This window comes from Hypomesus nipponensis, chromosome 6 (genome assembly GCF_054491055.1).
Source record: "Hypomesus nipponensis isolate SF chromosome 6, ASM5449105v1, whole genome shotgun sequence".
Taxonomy (NCBI): Eukaryota; Metazoa; Chordata; class Actinopteri; order Osmeriformes; family Osmeridae; genus Hypomesus; species Hypomesus nipponensis.
In genome coordinates this window covers 12753345-12774346 of record NC_140366.1, presented here as the reverse complement: position 1 = coordinate 12774346, position 21002 = coordinate 12753345, and the positions used below count along the sequence as shown (strand labels likewise).

Sequence of the window (21002 nt, the reverse complement as noted above, 5' to 3'; positions counted from 1 at the left end):
ACCCAAACACACACACACACACACACCCAGACACACCTTACTCCCCTGTGGCACTCTTCCCCCAGTTGCTGCATGTCATTAAACTTCCTCTCCTCTGTTTGATGTTCACCCGTTTCATATCCTCTTTCCCTCCCATCCCTGTATCCTGTCACCCAGCCCAGGGCGGGCCAAGAGAAGTGCATGATGGGACCTGTAGTCACTGAGTCTGGGACTACAGCGCTGTAAATGCACAGGTCTATTTAAATGGTCTTCATTGACACATCCACATCATGTCCCCTTAAACCTCCTCTGGATATGTCAAACAGGGACATGGGCAACATCATTCCAACTGCATGGAAGGCTGGCAATATCTCCAACAGGTTTTCCTGCCTCTGTTCCGAGAGAACCAGAACCCTCAAGGTTTTAGCCCAAACCCTGACCTCATATTTCTATTCAAACGTTTGTGTAGTTTCCTTTTCTGTTTCCTATCTGAACTAGCTATAATGCCTGTGGTCAGGTCAGGCCCAGTGTATCAGCATCCATGCCTAAAGGCTCATACCTCCCACATAAGTTAAACGAAAAACATGGCGTGTTCAATAACGAGATGTGTTTCGCTTGTGAAAGAGAGAGAGCAAGAGAAAAATAGACGGAGAGAGCGATATCAGCTTGTAGGTGTCTTGAACCTATACATTTATGATGAGAATAACTTGACTGTGTGTGTGCGCGTGTGATAAATGATTTTCCTGTCAGTAGGTCTCTTTGAAGTGATAATTGTCTCTCTCAGGGTTTCCCCCTCTGGTCGCCATGGCACTGCACGCCACCTCCTAACAGAATTTCACCTTCACTGGCGCAGGGAGCAAGATGGGTGTGGAGAGGAGAGAGGGGGAAAACGATGGAGGGAAGAGAGGAGGAGGAGGAAAGGAGGGTGGATGGAAGTGGGAGGACAGGAAAGACCCGTGTCATCGTGTTTTCTCTTTCCACTTCACTTCTTCCTCCCCTTCACCTCTCTCTCTCTTCCTTCACCTCTCTCTCTCTTCCTTCCCCTCTCTCTCTCTTCCTTCCCCTCTCCTATGCTTATGCTGCTCTCTCCTCTCCCTTTCTCTTCTCCTCCTCTCTCCTCTAACCCCTGTCCTCGTACCCCCATCCTGCTCTCCTCCACCCAGAGATGATGGGAAGGAGGGTCTGAAGTTCTACACCAACCCCTCCTACTTCTTTGACCTGTGGAGGGAGAAGATGTTGCAGGACACGGAGGACAAGAGGAAAGAGAGGAGGAAACAGAAGGTAAGGAAGGGCCGCCATTGGCCCCGCGGCCTGGGCCGGAGCCCTGCCTCCTGTCCTTTCATTGGAGGACCTGTGCTGTTGCTAGCTGATTGGTTCTTAGTCCAGGAGCCTGGCTGACACAGTATGGCTGACAGGAAGGAAAGAGATGGTGGAGCAGGCTGTGGTTAGGCCTATAGAATATACATGCACACACACTCACACACACGCGCATCATTATGGAAATGTAGCATGAATCACAGAGATCCTGAACGACCTCAGCAAACATTGACCTACTGCCAGAGAGAGCTCAGACACACACTGTAACATGTGCGCACATTTACAGGACATACAATAATACATACTTAAATACACACACTTACTCAAATTAGATTTTCAAGAACAAGCTTACGCACACACACACACACACACACACACACACCCAGAGAGATCATTAGCCGTGTCTGTTGTACTAGGTCAGGTAGGTAGGGCTGACCTGATGGGGGACTTTAGTTGTACTGCCACTCTAATGGCACTCTAATGAGTAGGAAGATCTGCCTGCTCACTGCCCCTGCCTCTTCTAATGGGACACACACATCCTTAGGCACACACACACAAACACACACACATAAAGTACACATGCACACATGCATTCTTACATGCATTCCAGTCATGCAGGCACACACACACACTTCCTCACTACTGTTCACAAACACACATTCGTACACTCGCATTCACCCCCGCATACACACTATTTGACAGACTTCCACCCATACACATAACGTCCTACACGAGTCAACACTCTCTCTCTCTCTCTCTCTCTCTCTCTCTCTCTCTCTCTCTCTCTCTCTCTCTCTCTCTCTCTCACACACACAATCTCTCTCTCTCACACACACTCTCTTTGGGGAGCTCCATGAGTTTTCTGAATGGGCCTTTCCTCCACAGACCCTTCAGTTACAGAGCTGTGAGCCCCTGAACAGAAGGAGGGTTCTCCCTCCCCGGGCAGCAGGGGTCCCATAGACTAATCAGCTCCAGCTGGTCTCCCCTTCTACTAACTGCCCAATCAGAGTCCACCGTAGTCAGACTACCCAACATGGCCAACCAATCAGACGGAGGCTTACTGGGAAATAGCATGACGCGGTTTGGGAAAGGGACTGAGACTTGAGATATAATGTAAAACAAACACACACACACAGGGGAAGTGAAGTCTGAGCAGCCGTTAAACTTTGGTAGATTTACACTCTTCATTAGCTCCTTGAGTGATGCACTGTCATTCTCTTAATGTCTTCCAGTAAAAATGCTGTGTGTGTGTGTTTGGATGAGCTGCCATTTATGTGTCTCTGAAGGTGTTTTTTTTTACCGAGCATAGACAGGGAGGGTGATCATGTTTGTTTTTTTGTTACAATAAGACACAAACATTCCTACACACAGCTGAACAGACATCTCACATATAAAGCCTCACTCTTATTCTTTGCTGATTGGCTGTGCCAGCTGTCCATTAATGTCATCATAAGTGGCAGGAAGTGCATCCCTCTGACCCCTGCACTGGACCAGTTACTGTCCAACCCAGTAGAGCCATGCTACTACTGATCCAGCCCTCCACCCTTTATGTTCCTCTGCCATTCTCCCTCCCTTCCCCTAACCCTCCCTCCCTCCCTCTCTGTCTCTCTCTGGGTCTTTCTCTCCTTTTTATTTCCTCTGTTCCGCATGAGTCATAGATTACTGGTATAATCCAAATCAGCTCTATAGCTTACTCATGCACACAAACCCACACACTCACACACATGCACGCACATTCACACAGACACACCAAGTGAAATCCAGGTGATGAATGGAGACTAGCGGGAGGGAGACGGGAGCTAATTGAATTAGCTCCTGTGTTAGTATCTGTCTCACTGGATTACCCTGTCTGCTGGGGTGAAGTGGGGGGGGGGGTAATGTGGAACCAGTTTACCACATACTATAGTACTACTCTAGTACTTGTGATAATTCTCCCTTAAGCAAGTGATTGTGTCTGTTAGATACACAATGGGGGTGGTATAATTGACATGTCTGACATGTCTGATTGGAAATGTTTCCTCATGCAATCGGTTTTTACAGAACTATTTTTGGTCCCATCTGACCCAAATTGTGCTCTAGAAAACTCCCAGTGTGTAGGCCTAGGGAAGAACATAACATTAGAGGGAGAGGCAGAAAGCAGGCAGACAGACAGACGGACAAGCAGACAGACAAGCAGGCAGGCAGAAGCAGGCAAGATTAATAGACACACATATACATGCGGACAAACACACTATCTCTCTCTGTTCCATTTCTCTCACTCGCTAACCCCCCTCCCTTTCCCCAGTGTCTCTCTCCTCTCCCTCTTCTAAATCTCCATCCGTGTGTTCCTCCTCACCGTCTCTCTGTTGTCTCTGTGCAGCTGGACATGCCTTATCATGTGTGGCCGGAGGGCCACGTCAGAGCCCCCTCTGACCCCCCTCCCCTCGCCCCCCCAGAGGTAAGAACCGTCCCCACCCCCACCTCGGACCCCCGGGATAGCCTGCTGCCCCCCAACACCCCAAACCGGCCTCTGGGTTTGTTCTGCTCTAGAGTAGGAAACCCCCACACCTTGACTAACCCCCCCCAACCTCCTCCACCTTCCTGGTGGCTAACCTCCTGGTGATGGGGATGGATCACCGAGTGTTGATGTTCTCTACCTCCAGCAGTTAGGCTGACTGACTCCATCTCTCAAACCACAACGCCCTGGTTGACCTCCAGCCTCCCTGCCCTGCAGCACTGGTGCCCCACTGACTAACACACACACACACACACACAGTTCTCTGAGTGTTGCTCCTGCCTCACATAATGCTTGTTTCTTTTTAGCTGGAAGCATGGAGACTGAATAATTACTATCAAGTTCTAGAGAGAAACCCAGATTGGGTGTGCGTTGGGATGTATTGAATGGGACCGATACAGTGCTGTTGATGCAGTTATTTACCAGTTATGTATGCCTTTTGGAACCAGCAGCTCCATTTAAACAGGGGACTGGTTCTAGGGCGTGGTTACACTACAGTTAGGATTGGTTAGTACTGGTGTAGGACTGGTTAATACTGGGTGTAGGACTGGTTAATAGGACTGGTTAATACTGGGTGTAGGACCGGTTAATAGGACTGGTTAATACTGGGTGTAGGACTGGTTAATAGGACTGGTTAATACTGGTTAATAGGACTGGTTAATGCTGGGTGTAGGACTGGTTAATAGGACTGGTTAATACTGGGTGTAGGACTGGTTAATAGGACTGGTTAATACTGGGTGTAGGACTGGTTAATACTGGGTGTAGGACTGGTTAATAGGACTGGTTAATACTGGGTGTAGGACTGGTTAATAGGACTGGTTAATACTGGGTGTAGGACTGGTTAATACTGGGTGTAGGACTGGTTAATAGGACTGGTTAATACTGGGTGTAGGACTGGTTAATATGACTGGTTAATACTGGGTGTAGGACTGGTTAATACTGGGTGTAGGACTGGTTAATAGGACTGGTTAATACTGGGTGTAGGACTGGTTAATACTGGGTGTAGGACTGGTTAATAGGACTGGTTAATACTGGGTGTAGGACTGGTTAATAGGACTGGTTAATACTGGGTGTAGGACTGGTTAATACTGGGTGTAGGACTGGTTAATAGGACTGGTTAATACTGGGTGTAGGACTGGTTAATAGGACTGGTTAATACTGGGTGTAGGACTGGTTAATAGGAATGGTTAATACTGGGTGTAGGACTGGTTAATAGGACTGGTTAATACTGGGTGTAGGACTGGTTAATACTGGGTGTAGGACTGGTTAATAGGACTGGTTAATACTGGGTGTAGGACTGGTTAATACTGGGTGTAGGACTGGTTAATAGGACTGGTTAATACTGGGTGTAGGACTGGCAGCTGTGTTCTTCTCAGGGTGCTCTGTCTCTCAGAGCCCTGGACTCTCATGCGAGACGGTTAGGGGGGATTGGGCACATTGACACTGGCATTCTACTGAGCCTGTCACATTATACACACATGCACATGCTGACACAGCCAGACTCGCACGGTGCCGGTGATTTGTTACATACAGATGAAAGATGAATGCTCAGTTGAGGCACACAGCGACCTGAAATTAGCTACATTTATTACAACAGTGACACACAAACACTCACTCGCTTACTCACAGTGTCACCCAGCTCATACCCTGGGCGTCCATTCTCATCACTCAGCCATTTCTACTGCAGGAGTATACTAACAAGTGGGGTTCATTCTTCTTCCAACACTTGTGTGTGTGTGTGAGGTGTGCACAGGTGTGTGCGTGTTGCTGTGTGTGTGTGTGTTTTGTCTGTCATCAGTTAATTGCACTTGATAAATCGGTGTTAATCAATGTGAATGACTGTTAAGATAAATGTGGTTCTCCCCACAACCTGATTGCTCTGTGTGTGTGTGTGTGTGTGTGTGTGTGTGTGTGTGTAGGTGTGTGTGTGAGTGAATGAGAGAGAGCAGTGAGAGAGAGAGAGAGAGAGAGAGAGAGAGAGAGAGAGAGAGAGAGAGAGAGAGAGAGAGAGAGAGAGAGAGAGAGAGAGAGAGAGAGAGAGAGAGAGAGAGAGAGAGAGAGAGAGAGAGAGAGAGAGAGAGAGAGAGAGAGAGAGAGAGAGAGAGAGAGAGAGAGAGAGAGAGAGAGAGAGAGAGAGAGAGAGAGAGAGAGAGAGAGAGAGAGAGAGAGAGAGAGAGAGAGAAACAGCAATTATCCAAGTGGGACGAGTCTATGTCCCTTCAAATCATCATCCTCCTGTCACACAGTCAACATCCTGTCTCTCAAATGAGTCATGACCCGTCGGAAAACCATCACACACACAAACCAGCAATCTCACACACACACCAGCACTCCCACACACATACCCTAACACACACACACACACCAGTGTGCACACATAACAGCAAACAGGCAAACACCAGCAAACCCAGACACGTAACAGCAAATGACCATATAAGCACACACACTCCCTGCATGAGTGAAATACTAACACGTACACACACTAACACACAAGCACTCTCGGCATGGATGAAATACTAACATACACACTCACACACACACTAGCACTCAGCATGGATGGGAGCTGCTTGTGGGAATGCTGAATAAGTAGAAAAGGAGACTTGCAGTTGCCTGATTAAGTGTTGGGTGTGTGTGTGAGAGAAGACAAGAGAGAGAGAGACAGATAGAGAGAGAGGGAGAAAATGGATGTCTATAATTCATACATCGATAAAACAGACACCTGCTCCTCAGACCAACACTGTTCTAGTAGAGCTGTGTAAGTCATAAACTTGACGTTTTCTGCTTCTTTAAACAGTTCAGGGAAGTATGTTAAACTGTTATGATTTTAATGTGTTGTGATCTCTTTAGTTAGAAATGGACTAGGTTTAATTGTTTTAGAAAGTGTCTAGTCCAATGTTACATTTGTTTTTCTTATGTCGACCTTCTGTGCTAAACTGCTCTGTTCCGAGTGTTCCTCAGTATCCTTTGTTGAATGTTCTCTGTGTTGCTTTCATGTGTGTGTATGTCACTTTCCATGTGTGTGTATGTCACTTTCCATGTGTGTGTATGTCACTTTCCATGTGTGTGTATGTCACTTTCCATGTGTGTGTATGTCACTTTCCATGTGTGTGTATGTCACTTTCCATGTGTGTGTATGTCACTTTCCATGTGTGTGTATGTCACTTTCCATGTGTGTGTATGTCACTTTCCATGTGTGTGTATGTCACTTTCCATGTGTGTGTATGTCACTTTCCATGTGTGTGTATGTCACTTTCCATGTGTGTGTGTCTGTAGTCTGTGTGCTCAAATCAAGCCTATTATTTTCCGTTTTCGGTACGTGTTCAATTCCAGTGTGTGTGTTTACGTTTGGCAGTGTGTGCGAGTGTGTAGCCAGGGGAATCCTAGCCATCTCCAGCTCGGTGTGTGTGTGTGTGTGTGTTTCATGTTGTGTTAAAGAGCACTTCCTGTTCAGTCCCCCTGCTCTGTGTCTCTCTTGCCTCTTACTGTCATCCCTGTCTTGCTGGGCTGGGCCTTGTTCATGTGTATCCCCCTTCCCCTCCTTCTACCTCCCCCCCACACACACACCCTTCCCCTCACCCATACCTCCACCCCAATGCTTCTCTTGTGGATTTGTTTTGTTCTTGTAGTTGCAGGACCCCCGCATGTATGATCAGGTCTATAGGTACTTAGACCTACCAGGGCAGGTATGTGACTACACACAGTGATTCGATGATGATGATTATGATGTGTGTGTGTGTGTGTGTGTGTGTATTTGGTTAGGGCAGGACCTGTGAGTAAAGTGGCAATGTATAACAGGATAAATGTACATGTTAGGTCCGGGAACTAGGAATATAATTAATCAAATCAAATAATAAAAGTATGTTTATTAATGTAAAGTTATCTAAATGATCTATATATCTCTATCCGTCCATGTGTAGTGTGTGTTTCCCAGGCTCTCCTTAAGAGCTGTGTGTCCTCCTGGTTCCCAGACTCTGACAGTGGCTCTCTGCCTCGCTCTGCTGTTCAGTTGGGAGGGTTTATCTGTGTGTGCTAGTACTCTGCGGATGTAAAGGGCGTAGTGTGTACGTGTGTACGTGTGTATATGTCTATGTAAATATGCCGCACGGCTCAGTCTCAAATGAAAACATCTCAGGAGGAAAGAGTTGTCGCCATGGCAACAGCCGCCGTGCATAGGGGGGGGGGGGGGCGTGTGTGTCTGTGTTAGTTTGTGTGTTTGTGTGATGGAGTGGACTGGCGTATAGGAGAGGAGACATGAGAGACATCTATCCCCTCTCTCCTACTCTCCTCCTGTCTGCCTCCTGCCTCCTCTCCTGCCTCCTCTCCTGCCTCCTCTCAGCTGATTGGCTGGTTCCTCCATAGGTGTTGGGACACTGTATGAGATAGCAGGTGTGTTTCTGCTCTACAATCCTGAGTGTGGGTGCACATTCTAACATCCTCTCCCTCTCGTCCCTTCCTTCCTCTTCCCTTCCCGCCTCTTCCCCTCCCCAACCCTGTCCTATCTTTCCACTCTCCCCCACTTCCCTCCCTCCCGCCCTCCCTCGTGTCATCCCTCCCTCTCTCTCTCCCTCTCTTCCCCTGGTCCAGTTGAAGGCTGTTGACCGTGTTCACGAGCCAGAGAAGATTCCCCGGGCACCACATGACCGTAAGAAGGAGTGGCAGAAGCTGGCTCTGGGGGCGGAGCTAGCGGAGGACGAATCAGAGGAGGCCCTGAAGCAGAGGGAGGCCAACGGCTCCACCGCCTTCCACGACAACAGGTGTGTGTGTGTGTGGATATGTGAAACACTTCCTCTCTTCCCCACCTGCTCCTCCTGGTCCTGGTGTGTTACGCCCTATCTCTTCCCCACCTGCTCCTCCTGGTCCTGGTGTGTTACGCCCTATCTCTTCCCCACCTGCTCCTCCTGGTCCTGGTGTGTTACGCCCTATCTCTTCCCCACCTGCTCCTCCTGGTCCTGGTGTGTTACGCCCTATCTCTTCCCCACCTGTTCCTCCTGGTCCTGGTGTTTTACGCCCTATCTCTTCCCCACCTGCTCCTCCTGGCCCTGGTGTGTAACGCCTCTTCATCATCTCTTCCCCCAGGACTCCCATGTACATGGATCAGATGGACGGGCCCTTCTCGCTGGCCGCGCTTCCCTACACACAGATGAACGAACTGCTCAATCGCACCGGGGACAGAATGTACTCCCGCCCCCACGACCCTCCACCCCCACCCCCCATGCACGGCCTGGGGGACATCAAGCCACCCTCCATGCTCAGGTGAGACATGCCGGCCCAGTCAGGGGCCCCCCCTCTCCACTTCCTGCTCTGCTTGCGTTCAATGCTGTCCTATTTTTCTGTTGGGTTTTTGTTCCGTCGAGGGACAAAACCTCTCTTCCCTCCTCCTCCATCTTTCCCTCAGTTGAGGTATTGGATGTCATTAGGTCATGAACAAGGTTGATGAGTCTGTTCTCTGAACGACACTCACTCACAACACTCACCAACCTTTGTCCTCTTTTTCGTCTGTCGTTTTCTCTCTTTCCGTTCCTCTCTCTCTGTCTCTCTCTCTCTATCTGTCTTTCTCTCTGTCTCTCTGTCTCTGTCTCTCTGTCTCTCTCTCTCTGTGTATCTCTCTCTCTGTCTCTCTCTCTGTATCTTTCTCTTTCTCTCTCTCTGTGTATCTCTCTCTGTCTCTCTCTCTGTATCTCTCTCTGTATCTCTCTCTCTGTCTCTCTCTCTGTATCTCTCTCTGTCTCTCTCTCTGTGTATCTCTCTCTGTCTCTCTCTCTGTATCTCTCTCTGTATCTCTCTCTCAGCTCCAGTTCAGGGTTCTCAGACAGCAGACCTCAGTCCCCTGCCCGGACCCCTGGCTTCAACTCCAACACCCCTCCACCTCCGCCTCCCCCCTGCCTCCCCCACCACCCCCCCTACCCTCCACCATGTCTTCCTCTGGCATGCGAGGCACACCCCCTCCTCCCATCCCCCCCTTACCTATCCAGCAGCAGCCCCCTGCCATCCCCCCTCCCCCAGCCCCGCTCCAGATCGCCCCTGGTGTCCTCCACCCTGCCCCTCCCCCCGTGGCCCCGCCCCTCCACTCCCTGTCTCCAGCCCGTCTCCAGCAGGTCCTGGACAAGGGCCCTCCCCCCGGCCAATCCGACGGCGGCATCCTGCCTCCCCCGCCACCTCCCCCACCGCTGCCCTTCTCAGGGGCGCGGAGCTCCTCCCCCTGCCCGCCAGGCCCGCCCCCCATGCCTTCTTTCCCGTCCGGCGCCTCCTACTCAGGACACGAGGGGAAGAGACACCCCAGCAACCTGCCACCAATCAGCGATGCCCGCAGCGTCCTATTGGAGGCCATTCGGAAAGGTGGGTGGGACCTCGAGGTCCAGCAGCATCCTGATTGGGCTGTACCCTATCAGCTTCACCCTGACGCCCAGGCCTGAGAAAAGGCAGCACACTGATTGCAAATTGACATAGGATTTACGTAAAAGTCTATGTGTGCATTTGGTTGATTGTATGTTGCTTGTAAAAAGCGTCTGAATTCATGTGTGTTTTGTAGCATATGTTTCATACCGTTTCACAGTATATTCTAAACCTTGCATCTTTCTCTCTTTTTCCCCCTCCCTCCCTCCCTCCCTCCCTCCCTCCATCCCTCCCTCCCTCCCTCCCTCCCTCCCTCCCTCCCTCCCTCCCTCCCTCCCCCCCCCCTCTCTCTCTCTCTCTCTCCCTCTCTCCCTCCCTCTCTCGCTCTCTCCCTCTCCCTCTCTCTCTCTCTCTCTCCTTCTCTCTCCCTCCCTCCCTCCCTCCCTCCCCAGGTATCCAGCTGCGGAAGGTGGAGGAGCAGAGGGAGCAGGAGGCCAAGCACGAGCGCGTGGGCAACGACGTGGCCACCATCCTGTCTCGCCGCATCGCCGTCGAGTACTCCGACTCCGAGGACGAGTCCGAGTTCGACGAGGGGGACTGGATGGAGTGATGAAAGAGAAGGGAGAGTGGAGGAGGGAAGCGAAGAAGGAGGAAGGCATGAGAAGAACAAGCCGAAGCAAAGTTCAAATAGAACTCCACAGAAGCCTGTCTCATTGCCATCTCAATTCTCCATCTGTTGGGTTAGCCTTTTCCCTGGGCTCCCTTCTCTCTCTCTCTCTCTCTTTCTTTTTTCTGCAGTTGGTGTGTTTGAAGGTTGAGCTGAGTTTGTGTTCCAGGTGGTGTTCTATCCTCTCCGACACACCTGTGATGTCATAACTTTTATTGCTCAAGTCTTGTGTGACATCAACATTGTTTAAAAATCTACTTGTTGTACAGTTGTTAAAAAAAAAAGAAGTAAATAACAGATTTGTTGGATTTTCGTTTTCTCGATAACCTTTTAAAGAATAACTTCCAGAAGAAGTTTCCATTTGTTAATTTGTTTTCCTCACCGTCGAAGTGTAAAAAAGGTGGCATGAAGCGTCTGTCCTCAGTTCTTATACAATACTGCCACCTGGTGTTAAGAGGTGGTATTTTATCTTATTTTTTTACTCAAACGAATGCAGTTTAATGGGCCACCTGTTGCCAATATGAACACGTTGTGTGGATGGCAGGTTATCCTCTAGGTCAGCGGTTTTAGTTATCAGCATTTATCAGCATTTATCTCCTCAGCCTATGGAAAACGATTGTGATGAAAAGCCATGTGGTGATTGCTGTGTGTTATTTAGTGACCGGGATGAAGACAGTGTGTGGCATCTGAGAACGTCATCCAGCTATCCAGGGACGTGTGTGTGTGTGTGTGTGTGTGTGCGCGTGGGGGCTTGTGTGTGTGTGTGACATGTATCTGCACTCCAGGGACTGCTGAGAGTTTGAGCAACAATTTTCTTTATCTTTTTTTAATTTTTACCAGGGTTTGTTTGTTTAAAAGACCCACCAAAATGCTTCTCGATAAGATATCCTGCTGATTGGTCAAATGGAATACTGGGTTCTCACAGTCTGAAAGCTTCCCACATATCCTCAGCAATGAGAACAATAATTTACTCTTGTAACTTACTCATTCTCAGTTCTGGAGAAAAGAAGAACAAGAAGCTGTTCTAGATTATTGGAACATGCCAATGATGTTGTTGTCCTGAGGCCTGTTAGCAGTACATCTGACCAATTAGAACTACTTTTGTAATGCATCTGACCAATAACAATCACTTTTACATTGCACCCGACCAACAAGAGACACTTTTACGGTACTTGAAGGCAGCTTATCTCCGAGGGTCTGTCCACTGACGAGAAGCCTTACCTCGTATGGTTCTACAAACACAAAACGTAAATGGAGGATTCAAATTGCTGTTATGAAGAAAAAAAGGAGATGGAAAAAAAAGAGGAAGGATTCATTTAGCCTCGCAGCCACTTTGAAGAAGTCTGACGTGATTCGTTTTCTCTCTTTATTTTCTTCTGTTGTTCGTTTGTTCGATTTTCATTCTTGCCTTATTGTTTGAACAGACGTACAGTTGAGTTGATGAATGTATTGTGGTGTTACTACTTTTTGCCTGCGCTTGTTTGAATTAGCTGTTTCTATGTTGGGGTGGGGTGGGGTGGGGTGGGGTGGGGTGGGGAGAGGAGAGGCGGATGGGGGGTTGGGAGTGGTTTAAAAGAACAATATGAATACTGTATACCATGTAACTAATGTAACTGTTGACTGTGACAGTTTGCTTGAATTAATAAAAGCTAATGTTATGTTTCAGAACTGCTGTTTTGTTTCAAGCTTCCAGAAAGCTTCTTAGCCTCTTACATAAACTGTTTACAGAACCAGGACCATTACATGTTGTAGGAAGGTCAAGGTTTCCCATCAGCGTGTGAGTGTCAAGCTTATGCTGAATCAGTGAAGAAGACAAGAAAGGTTGAGGTAATGGGATTCAGAACCACCTTGAATTTGTATGCATGCATATAACTTGACAGTGTTTGTGTAAATGTTATTGACATTGATTCTATTGTTTATGGTAATAAATAATAAGCTTGTCAATACAACACAATGAACAGAAGCAGTCCTTGCAGATTGTGTATAAAAGAAAACTGTTCAACTCTGCCCCCTTCTGGTCAAGACGAAACATCCCATGTTCTCTCCACATTGGTAATGTATTAATCAATTCTACCAGTAAGTGGCAGCAGTACACCACTGTGCAAGCTCCCAAACTTTGTAAACACGCTTTTCTTTTTTTTTTTTTGCATATTTAGTTTAAACTAATTATCAAGTTATTTATGTAGTATGCATATTATATAGGCATAATAATAATGATACATTCCATTTGAAATGTGCCTTTCTTGCACGCAAAGCACCACTGAACAGGGAAAAATTATCAGAGGTCAAACTGATCCATTAGATGCTTGTTTTGAATTCAGTAGTAACCTATGTAATGTGTGTTAAACCCTTAAACAATGTATCTGGTCTACAATAAGACTGAGGCCTGCATGAGATACATATCTCCCCATTTACACACACATTCCCATCATAGCCTATAACACACACACACACGCACACACACCTGAATCCAGCTCATGAATGGAGTGGAGAAGGTGTAGAGCTGCTTGTTGGAACAGCATAGTGGCTTGTTGATCATATCTCTCCAAGCTACAGGACAGTAATGTTCTCACAGGATGTTCAGTCTTCCAGTACCATCTGTACTTTACACTCTCATCTTAACAACCCAGCCTAAGAGGAGATCAGCATCAGTTCTGATGACAGTTCCCTGTCTGAAAGTAGTTTAGACCAGGGCTTTGCAACCCAGTTCCTGGATATCTACCCTGCTGTAGTTACTGTTTACAACCTTGTTATTGGAGATCTATCCCTCCTGTGGGTTCTCTTTACAATTTAAGCTATCTTCCTCTAGGTTTTCACTCTAATGTTGTTCATGAAGAGATACCGTCCTGTAAGTTCAAACGCCTACCCAGCGCCTGGAGAGTTACTCACCCACCTGTAGGTTCTCTCTCCAACTCGAGAGATTACCTTCTGGACAGAAAATAGATAGATGTGCAGTCAATAGAGAGGACTCACATGAGAACCACTGAATATTGGATTTTTACATTTTTGCACATGGATATTCCCGGCAACACCCCTATAGTTGCCTCAATACAGAGACAGAGGAGAGGTATGCTAATGTAAGGTATGCTGATCAATGGTCTATTTATTCGAAACAAAATTATATTTACTGTAGTTGCATAGTCACTGATGGTGCTTGTCATGGCTGTCTGTCAACCACTTATTCTCTGAGTGATAAGTACATAAAAAAGCACCAGTGTTTGGAAGCCCCAGTTCTTCCCTTCTCCGGCTCAGCACATACCTCCTCAGTAGCTCTACTGAGCTGGATCTGTCAGGGCCAGCACATGACTTCAACATGAGCCTCTCACTTCAGAAATAGATGAGCGGAAGAATGTAAGGAAAACTGTGTGTGTCACTTGAACAACTCTTGCTCAGTACATCTGGGTCAATTCTCATGAGCAAATCCTGTCAAATGCTTGGTTAATTTGTCTCCCCCACTGCAATGAAACAAAAATATATTAACGCTGGAGACTCCTGGTTTGACTTTGTGAGCTCTCACCATGAGATCTGAGGACAAGGAGATGTGGAACCAGCCCTCTTGCACACACACACACACACACACACACTTAGATGAGTCTGACTGTTTTAGGATCTGATAGGACTTTGTCGAACAGCCTGCCCAGAGAGTAAAGCATTTACAACCTCTTCTACCCTCCTACACACATAAAAAATGACGCAGACTACTTGTGCTGCAGTTTATGGTCCACACACACACGCCCACAAACATCAGAGTAGTTTCTGAGCACAGAGAGAGACCAGATTTTCAAATTCAAATACATATAGGAACAAAAATGTTTAATGTTAACAAATCAACATGATAGTTATTGGAATACATTACTACTACATGATAATAACATACAGTATAAATATTCTCACATCGAAAAAGGGACAAAATCAAGCACATTGAACATTTGAATGTAATCAAGCAGAAATATTTGATCTTGGTTTAGTGATGATTTCTTTTACAGATAAATGTAGGAATAGTTACAATCCCGTCTGACTAGGATTGATGAGATCAGCTTTAGACCAGTCAGGAACATCACTCAGTCCTCCGGGTACATTCTGGAAGGATCCAGAACACTCTAACCAGCTTTGAGTCAACATCCACACACACAAACACACACACTCGGACGGACGCACACATGCATGCACACAAGTGTTTGAACAGATGCAGAAAGGGGACAGAGGTCAGATGAGTATGTGGTTTATTGCCGGGTTACATTTATGTAGGAGATGGTGCATGTGTGTGTGTGTATTGCTCTGACAGGTTGGCGATCAGAACATGGGTAAAGCCCATCAGATCTTCCAAGAGGTCACCAGAAAGCCACCAAAACAAGGGGGAAGAAGATAGAAGATTGATTGAAATATAGACTTTTTTTAAATGCAACCTCAAAATATGGCTTGTGACCATGTGTCCATCATGGGAAAACCTAAGTGACAGTTGTGTACCAGATACCATTAAATCATACAGGGCCGGAAGTCTAATCACAATCTTCTACAGCCAGTGACTGAACTAGTACTCTGCCGAGCCAAATACTTACGGTACAACTCCAGAATCATGAACATTGTTGAGGCTGGGTAACTGACTTATTGTCTGAGTGCCGTGGTCTCATGGAGTCTGCAGTTACAGAAAGCACCCCCCCCCCCACACACACACACACACACACACATTTATCCCCACCCTTCATCTGGAACTGGTAGGGGAGGGGGTGAGGGAGGGCACAGAGGAAGATCCTGTCACACAGATAGAGGAGGTTGGTAGTATGTGTGTATGTGATGGGAGAGAAAAAAATAGATCATGTGTGTGCGTGTGTCCTCTTTATTAGGTCAAAACACTGTGATATGTACTCTAAACACACTGTCCATAGAGCGATGCTGTCCCTTTAGAAAGGCACACTTCTATTCAGAACATGGCCTCGCACAACCTATGCCAACTGTCTGAAAACAACGTAGAAGTCAGAATTATGCAAGTTGGCAAAGTGTGAGAAAGCTGAATAAATCATCAAGCCAGCTTGGACGTAAGCTAAAGAAAAGTTTGAAAGTTCTACTTGACGTTACTTGGGAAGGCAGGACCAATCTGACTTAGAATGAATTCTACCTCCCTCCCTCTGCTAGAAAACTGAACAACGTGCGTCCCCTGCTTTTGATATCCCGTCCGCGGTTTGGCTTTCAAACACCCTGAAGGTTGCCAAGTATGGAGGACCAAACCTGTCTCCATAGCCAAGCGCCCAAACGTCTGGATACCAAATCCTCTGACATGCAATGTCAAGCCAAGCCGGATGCACAGCAAGTAGTTCACAGGCAAGCACGTCAAGTATTGAGTGTGAGTGTGCATGTTTCAATTGCCAGGGTCGCGCAAATATGTGGCTCTGCTGTGCACTTGTTATGACGACACCACCGGTTTAGATTTTTAAAACAACGAACAGCGAAGAAAACAGGGCACATCTGCTCAGGAAGAGGTTCTTCTATACACAAACATTGCTCTCTAGACTCGTCTCTCTAGTCACTTATTCTTACCATGCTCTCCATTAGCAACGTCAGCATGCAGCAACCTTTAGCCCAGTTCCCCATCCCCGGCCAATTCAGATTTGCTGACGGCCCATCAGGAAACCCCTCGGGTCTGTATTCAACAGCCTTCCCATTTGCCGATGAATATAGCCGATTACAATACAATAGCACCTGTCTGGTTATAAAAGTTGTGAATAAGTGATTGGCATAGAAATTGTGATTGAGAGCATGACTGAGCAGCGCGTAAACCGGTTCACGAGGAGACGGCGTGCTTGTCCAAACAGCGCCTTGCGCCCCCAGTCTTCAATACCCAGGGGTGCCTGGACGTTATCGTAGCGCGGGGATGGATGTCTGTTTAAACATGGAAACAGATAAAACACGGTGGCGGTGCTGCTGGGTACTGTGGCTGCTCAGAGCCATGCTCACTTTAATCACAATCTTTCAGGCATCCCAAAGGAGAGACGCAAGCATCATAATTATCCCAGTAATAACCTCTATTTCTCTTTCTATATGAGCACCATGTGTGAGAATACATTCATTTTATTACGCCCATTATAATTAGACTGACTGCTGTTTTGATATGCAAATAAAACTTCAATGTTGTTAAGATCCTGCGTCAAAATATTAATAAAATGAGATACCTGTTGTTTCTGTACTTTTAATGTATTTTATGTCTGATCAGGTTAGCGGACATTGGATCTCACCACATATTCCTGATTTGCACCTCTTTAATTAAACCCCTGTTTGCATCTGTTCCAAAGGTAACTGTTGAGTTGACAGTGGGGCTACATCTATCAGACCTGCTCACTGTGTGGATTGATTCACCTGTGAGATTGGAGTGAGGTGAACCGTAATCCATGTGCGCTACCTCCACTCCCTCTTTCCTCAAACCCATTTGCGCATGTTGAAACCTTTCTGCGGTTCAGTTCTCTCTCTCTCTCTCTCTCTCTCTCTCTCTCTCTCTCTCTCTCTCTCTCTCTCTCTCTCTCTCTCTCTCTCTCTTTCTCTGTGTCTGTCTCTCTCTGTCTCTTACACACATATGTTTTCTCTCTTTCTATTTTTACCCCCACCCGTCACTATCTCACTTTATCGCAAACTAGCGTGCACACTGAGTGCACTTTTGGAGATGTCTAGCAGCAAACAGAAGCTGTTCCCGGAATAAGTCATTCAACGTGCCATTCATCTTTTCACCTGCGCACAGAATGATTGGATGGGAGGGGGGAGGAATAGATATAGGGGAATCGGAAGCGTAAAACAACTCGGGTGCTGCATGAGACAAGCGTAGTAAAAGGAACATGAAAGACAATAAAACACGTGAGGTGCGCGGGATTCTCTTCAATGTCATTTTATTTTCTGTAACCTGGTATAAAACGCACAATCATAGACGACGTTAAAATAGAAAATGACCCACAGTACCGACATTTACAGAAACTTCATCACAAAATGACGCCTACACAATACTGCTTTGGCAGTTCGACACATTGAATAAAGTGCATATGTATCATTCCATTCTTGTATTAAATAACATTCTCAGCTTTATTTAAATTGTCTTCACAAACGTAATTGTTCACAGCATTTTTTTTTTATGGACTCCGTCATTTTGTCGAGCCCCATTAAAGTGCAGATGTGTTCGACAAAGATTTGAGCTTCGTGACCAAATTAGCACTTTAAGCAAACGGACTATGGTCTGCAGCCACACACACAGTGCAAATGACTCTCTCGCGCTCACTCTATCTCCGTCTCTATTGGACTGTCCTAGACCTCGCTAGGGGACCGCGAGCAGTATGCTCCTTTGGCCTTGAAACAGCCGCAGAAAAGAACATACAGCGAGCGCTGTATGTCAGCGTTCCGGTAAGCGTAGATTATAGGGTTGATCATGGAGTTGTAGGTAGCCGGTAGCAGCGTGGCATACGTGTACACCGACGGGTACTCGCGCTCCCCCACCAGGCAGTAAATGGCAAAAGGCAGCCAACTCGCTCCAAACGTGCCCAGGATGATGGCGAGCGTGGAGACACCCTTCTTGGTCGCCACGTAATGCGAGGTGGTGAAGAAGTGCTGCTGGAGCGCAATCTGGTGCGCGTGGTGGCACACTATCTTGCAAATTTTGAAATAGAGCACGAGCATAAGCATAAATATAACGAAAAATGAGATGGCCAGCAGCATCACGTTGCTGCGGGTGAGCGGTCGGACAATACTGCATAACTGTGGCTCGTTCAGACAGTTCCAGCCGAGCACGGGCAGCAGACCCAGGCACAGTGAAACCCCCCAAGTCCCCACAAGCATTAGGTGGACATACTGGAGGGTCTTTTCGGAGAAGTATGTCAGCGCGTTGTACAGAGAGAAGTAACGGTCCACCGTTATGGCAAGGAGGCTGCTGATGGACGCCGTGAAGGAGGCTACCAAGAACCCGACAGTTATAAGATTGATAGTTTCGTCGGAGATGACGTACTGGAACACAAAGTTTAGGATTAATCCCAAGCCGGCTAGTAGGTCCGCAGTGGCTAGGCTACCTATGAGCACGAACATGGGGGTCCTCAGGGTTGGTGTGTAGAAGATGATGGCTACCACTATGGCGTTTTCGCATGCAATGACGGTGCCCGACATACAGAGCATGATGTCCCACGGGTTGATGGCAAAGTCTGGTGCATGGGCCGTTGAGAGCTCCAGGGTAGCGTTCATATCCGGAGACTCATGTTCTAGAAAGGGGAGAGCCGCTTCGACAGCCGCTGTCAAAGAGTCATTCACAACCAGTGTCTCGTTCATGTCTCCGTTCAGTTATCCTTAGATAAAAGATAGAAAAAGAGAAAAAAAAGAAAACGTTGAATTAACCCAAATTTTGATACTCATTTAGATGTGTAAAGTTATACAAAGTAAACAGAAGGAAGTTGCATGATCAACTCAAAACGTTTTTAAGGACCAAGGAAGCAGACTAGCCCATCTAGTCCTATTGTGCCTATTGAGAGTAAAAACAACGACAATGGTTCCTATTCTTAATTGAAACAATCATATACATGTTTATGTTTGACATACAGCATAATAGCATAGCCGAGAAAGACCGAGCCAAGCAAATTAAGAAAGCGCAAGCGCTAACGCCTATGTAGCTGTCCATGGTGCTGAAACTTTGACAAGCGAAGTGTTGGCCGTGACCCCAACAACGTATCCACAGAACTTAATTTAACAACATCTAAGATCTAAAGACACACAACAATATAGGTCCAATAAAATATAAAATCATATAGAACCGTTTGAAAAAATAATATTTAGACCGTTTGATGGAAAGTGGGCAATGAGTGCTACATACCCCTGTTTCACTTGCACGGCAATTCACCGTCCTTCTCCACGGACTTGCTCAAGTAAACCCCTTGATTTTGTTCCGTATCCCTTGCATGGGCGAGACACTGAGGGCAGGTGCGCCGTGAAGCATTGACCGGTGCGGGGGAGACGAGTTAAAGCGCGAGAGCTGAAAAGTAACGACTGTTGTCGACGGGATGCAGTTTGGGATTGCTATTATACCCAAGTGACGTCAGTGCTGATAGTGTAGCATCTCAGAGTGAGAGAGAAAGAGAGAGAGAGGGAGAGACAGAGAGAGAGACCGCCTTTCGATCACAAGCTGAAGATAGAACACATGTGGCAGACATGCAGGGGCTATGCTGCCCATGGGACATGCGCGCAATTCCCTATCATCAGGGCTACATAAAACATGAGACAATACTTTTGCACCACGCTGCCTACATGAGTTAATTAATGTTATCAGTTTACAATGTTCACTTGATATTTGAAGTAATACAGGAGAACAAAACTGACATTAAAATCACAATAATAACAATACCAAAAACCAGTTTCATCGGTGGATGAGTATAAGACTGAATGCCTTTATTTTTGTACTCTACTTTCTTATTCTACTATAAAGCAGGTTTTTCCTTTTCATGTTTACAGTGTCCTGCTGATGCTTCAATGGGTGTCCAGTTCTGTAGGAGAGAGAGAGACAGAGAGACAGAGACAGAGAGACAGACAGAGACAGAGAATGGAGAGAAAAAAAGAAATAGTGGAGAGAGAGTGGAGAGAAAGAAAGAAAGAGTGGAGAGAGAGAGACAGAGAGACAGAGACAGAGACAGAGAGAGAGAGAGACAGAGAGAGAGAGAGAGACAGAGAGAGAGAGAGAGAGTGGAGAGAGAGAAGCAGGAAAAGAGAAGTTGTGTGTGTGACACAGCATGGACAAAAAGGTGTCAGGACAAACTGGCTAAAAGATTGAAACAAAGAAAACTCAATGACCCCAGGCCACCATGTGTGCTGCTTCTGGCCACTTCGGGGTCCTGTTTCCTTATAGGGCCCTAGTCCTGGAGCCTGGTATCGCCCTGGTTCTGTTTAATTGTTCAACCTGTACCACAGCTGTTCTTCACCAAAACACCTTCTCTTCTTTTCCCTCACTCACACAGATGTGTCTCTGGCCATAAGCATGTACGCACATAAGGACAATAAGCATGTACGCACACATAAGGACAGCACAATGATGTCAAGCAAACACATCTCAGCTTGCTCTACACAAAGGACAATCTAACATCATTTGATTGAATCCTTGTCTCTCCGTTGTGGTTGTCCAAAGCACAAACGTATTGTAACAATAACTGTGCACAAGGAAGGTACCGGTCGTACTTTTAAGATGTCTATTTCCATCCTTTACTTTCT

General features: G+C 46.9%; 2 protein-coding genes across 2 annotated transcripts in view; one reads left to right on the top strand and one right to left on the bottom strand.

Annotated features, from left to right (window-relative positions):
• Positions 1 to 12458, top strand: part of wasf1 (WASP family member 1) — a 39840-nt gene extending 27382 nt beyond the window's left edge. Inside the window, 7 exon segments of the mRNA XM_084700045.1 lie at positions 1143 to 1260; positions 7417 to 7473; positions 8375 to 8544; positions 8867 to 9043; positions 9580 to 9668; positions 9671 to 10126; positions 10576 to 12458. Coding sequence (XP_084556171.1) covers positions 1143 to 1260; positions 7417 to 7473; positions 8375 to 8544; positions 8867 to 9043; positions 9580 to 9668; positions 9671 to 10126; positions 10576 to 10733 — 1225 coding nt within the window. The 3' untranslated portion in view covers positions 10734 to 12458.
• A 5613-nt stretch (positions 12459 to 18071) lies between these two features.
• gpr6 (G protein-coupled receptor 6) lies at positions 18072 to 19079 on the bottom strand. The gene has a single exon (XM_084700468.1). It carries the CDS (start codon positions 19077 to 19079, stop codon positions 18072 to 18074), a length of 1008 nt encoding a protein of 335 aa, XP_084556594.1.
• Positions 19080 to 21002: the final 1923 nt, after the last annotated feature.

Coding starts and splice junctions, on each gene's coding strand:
- gpr6 (XM_084700468.1), bottom strand. CDS start 19,079: ATGAACGAGACACTGGTTGTGAATGACTCTTTGACAGCGGCTGTCGAA.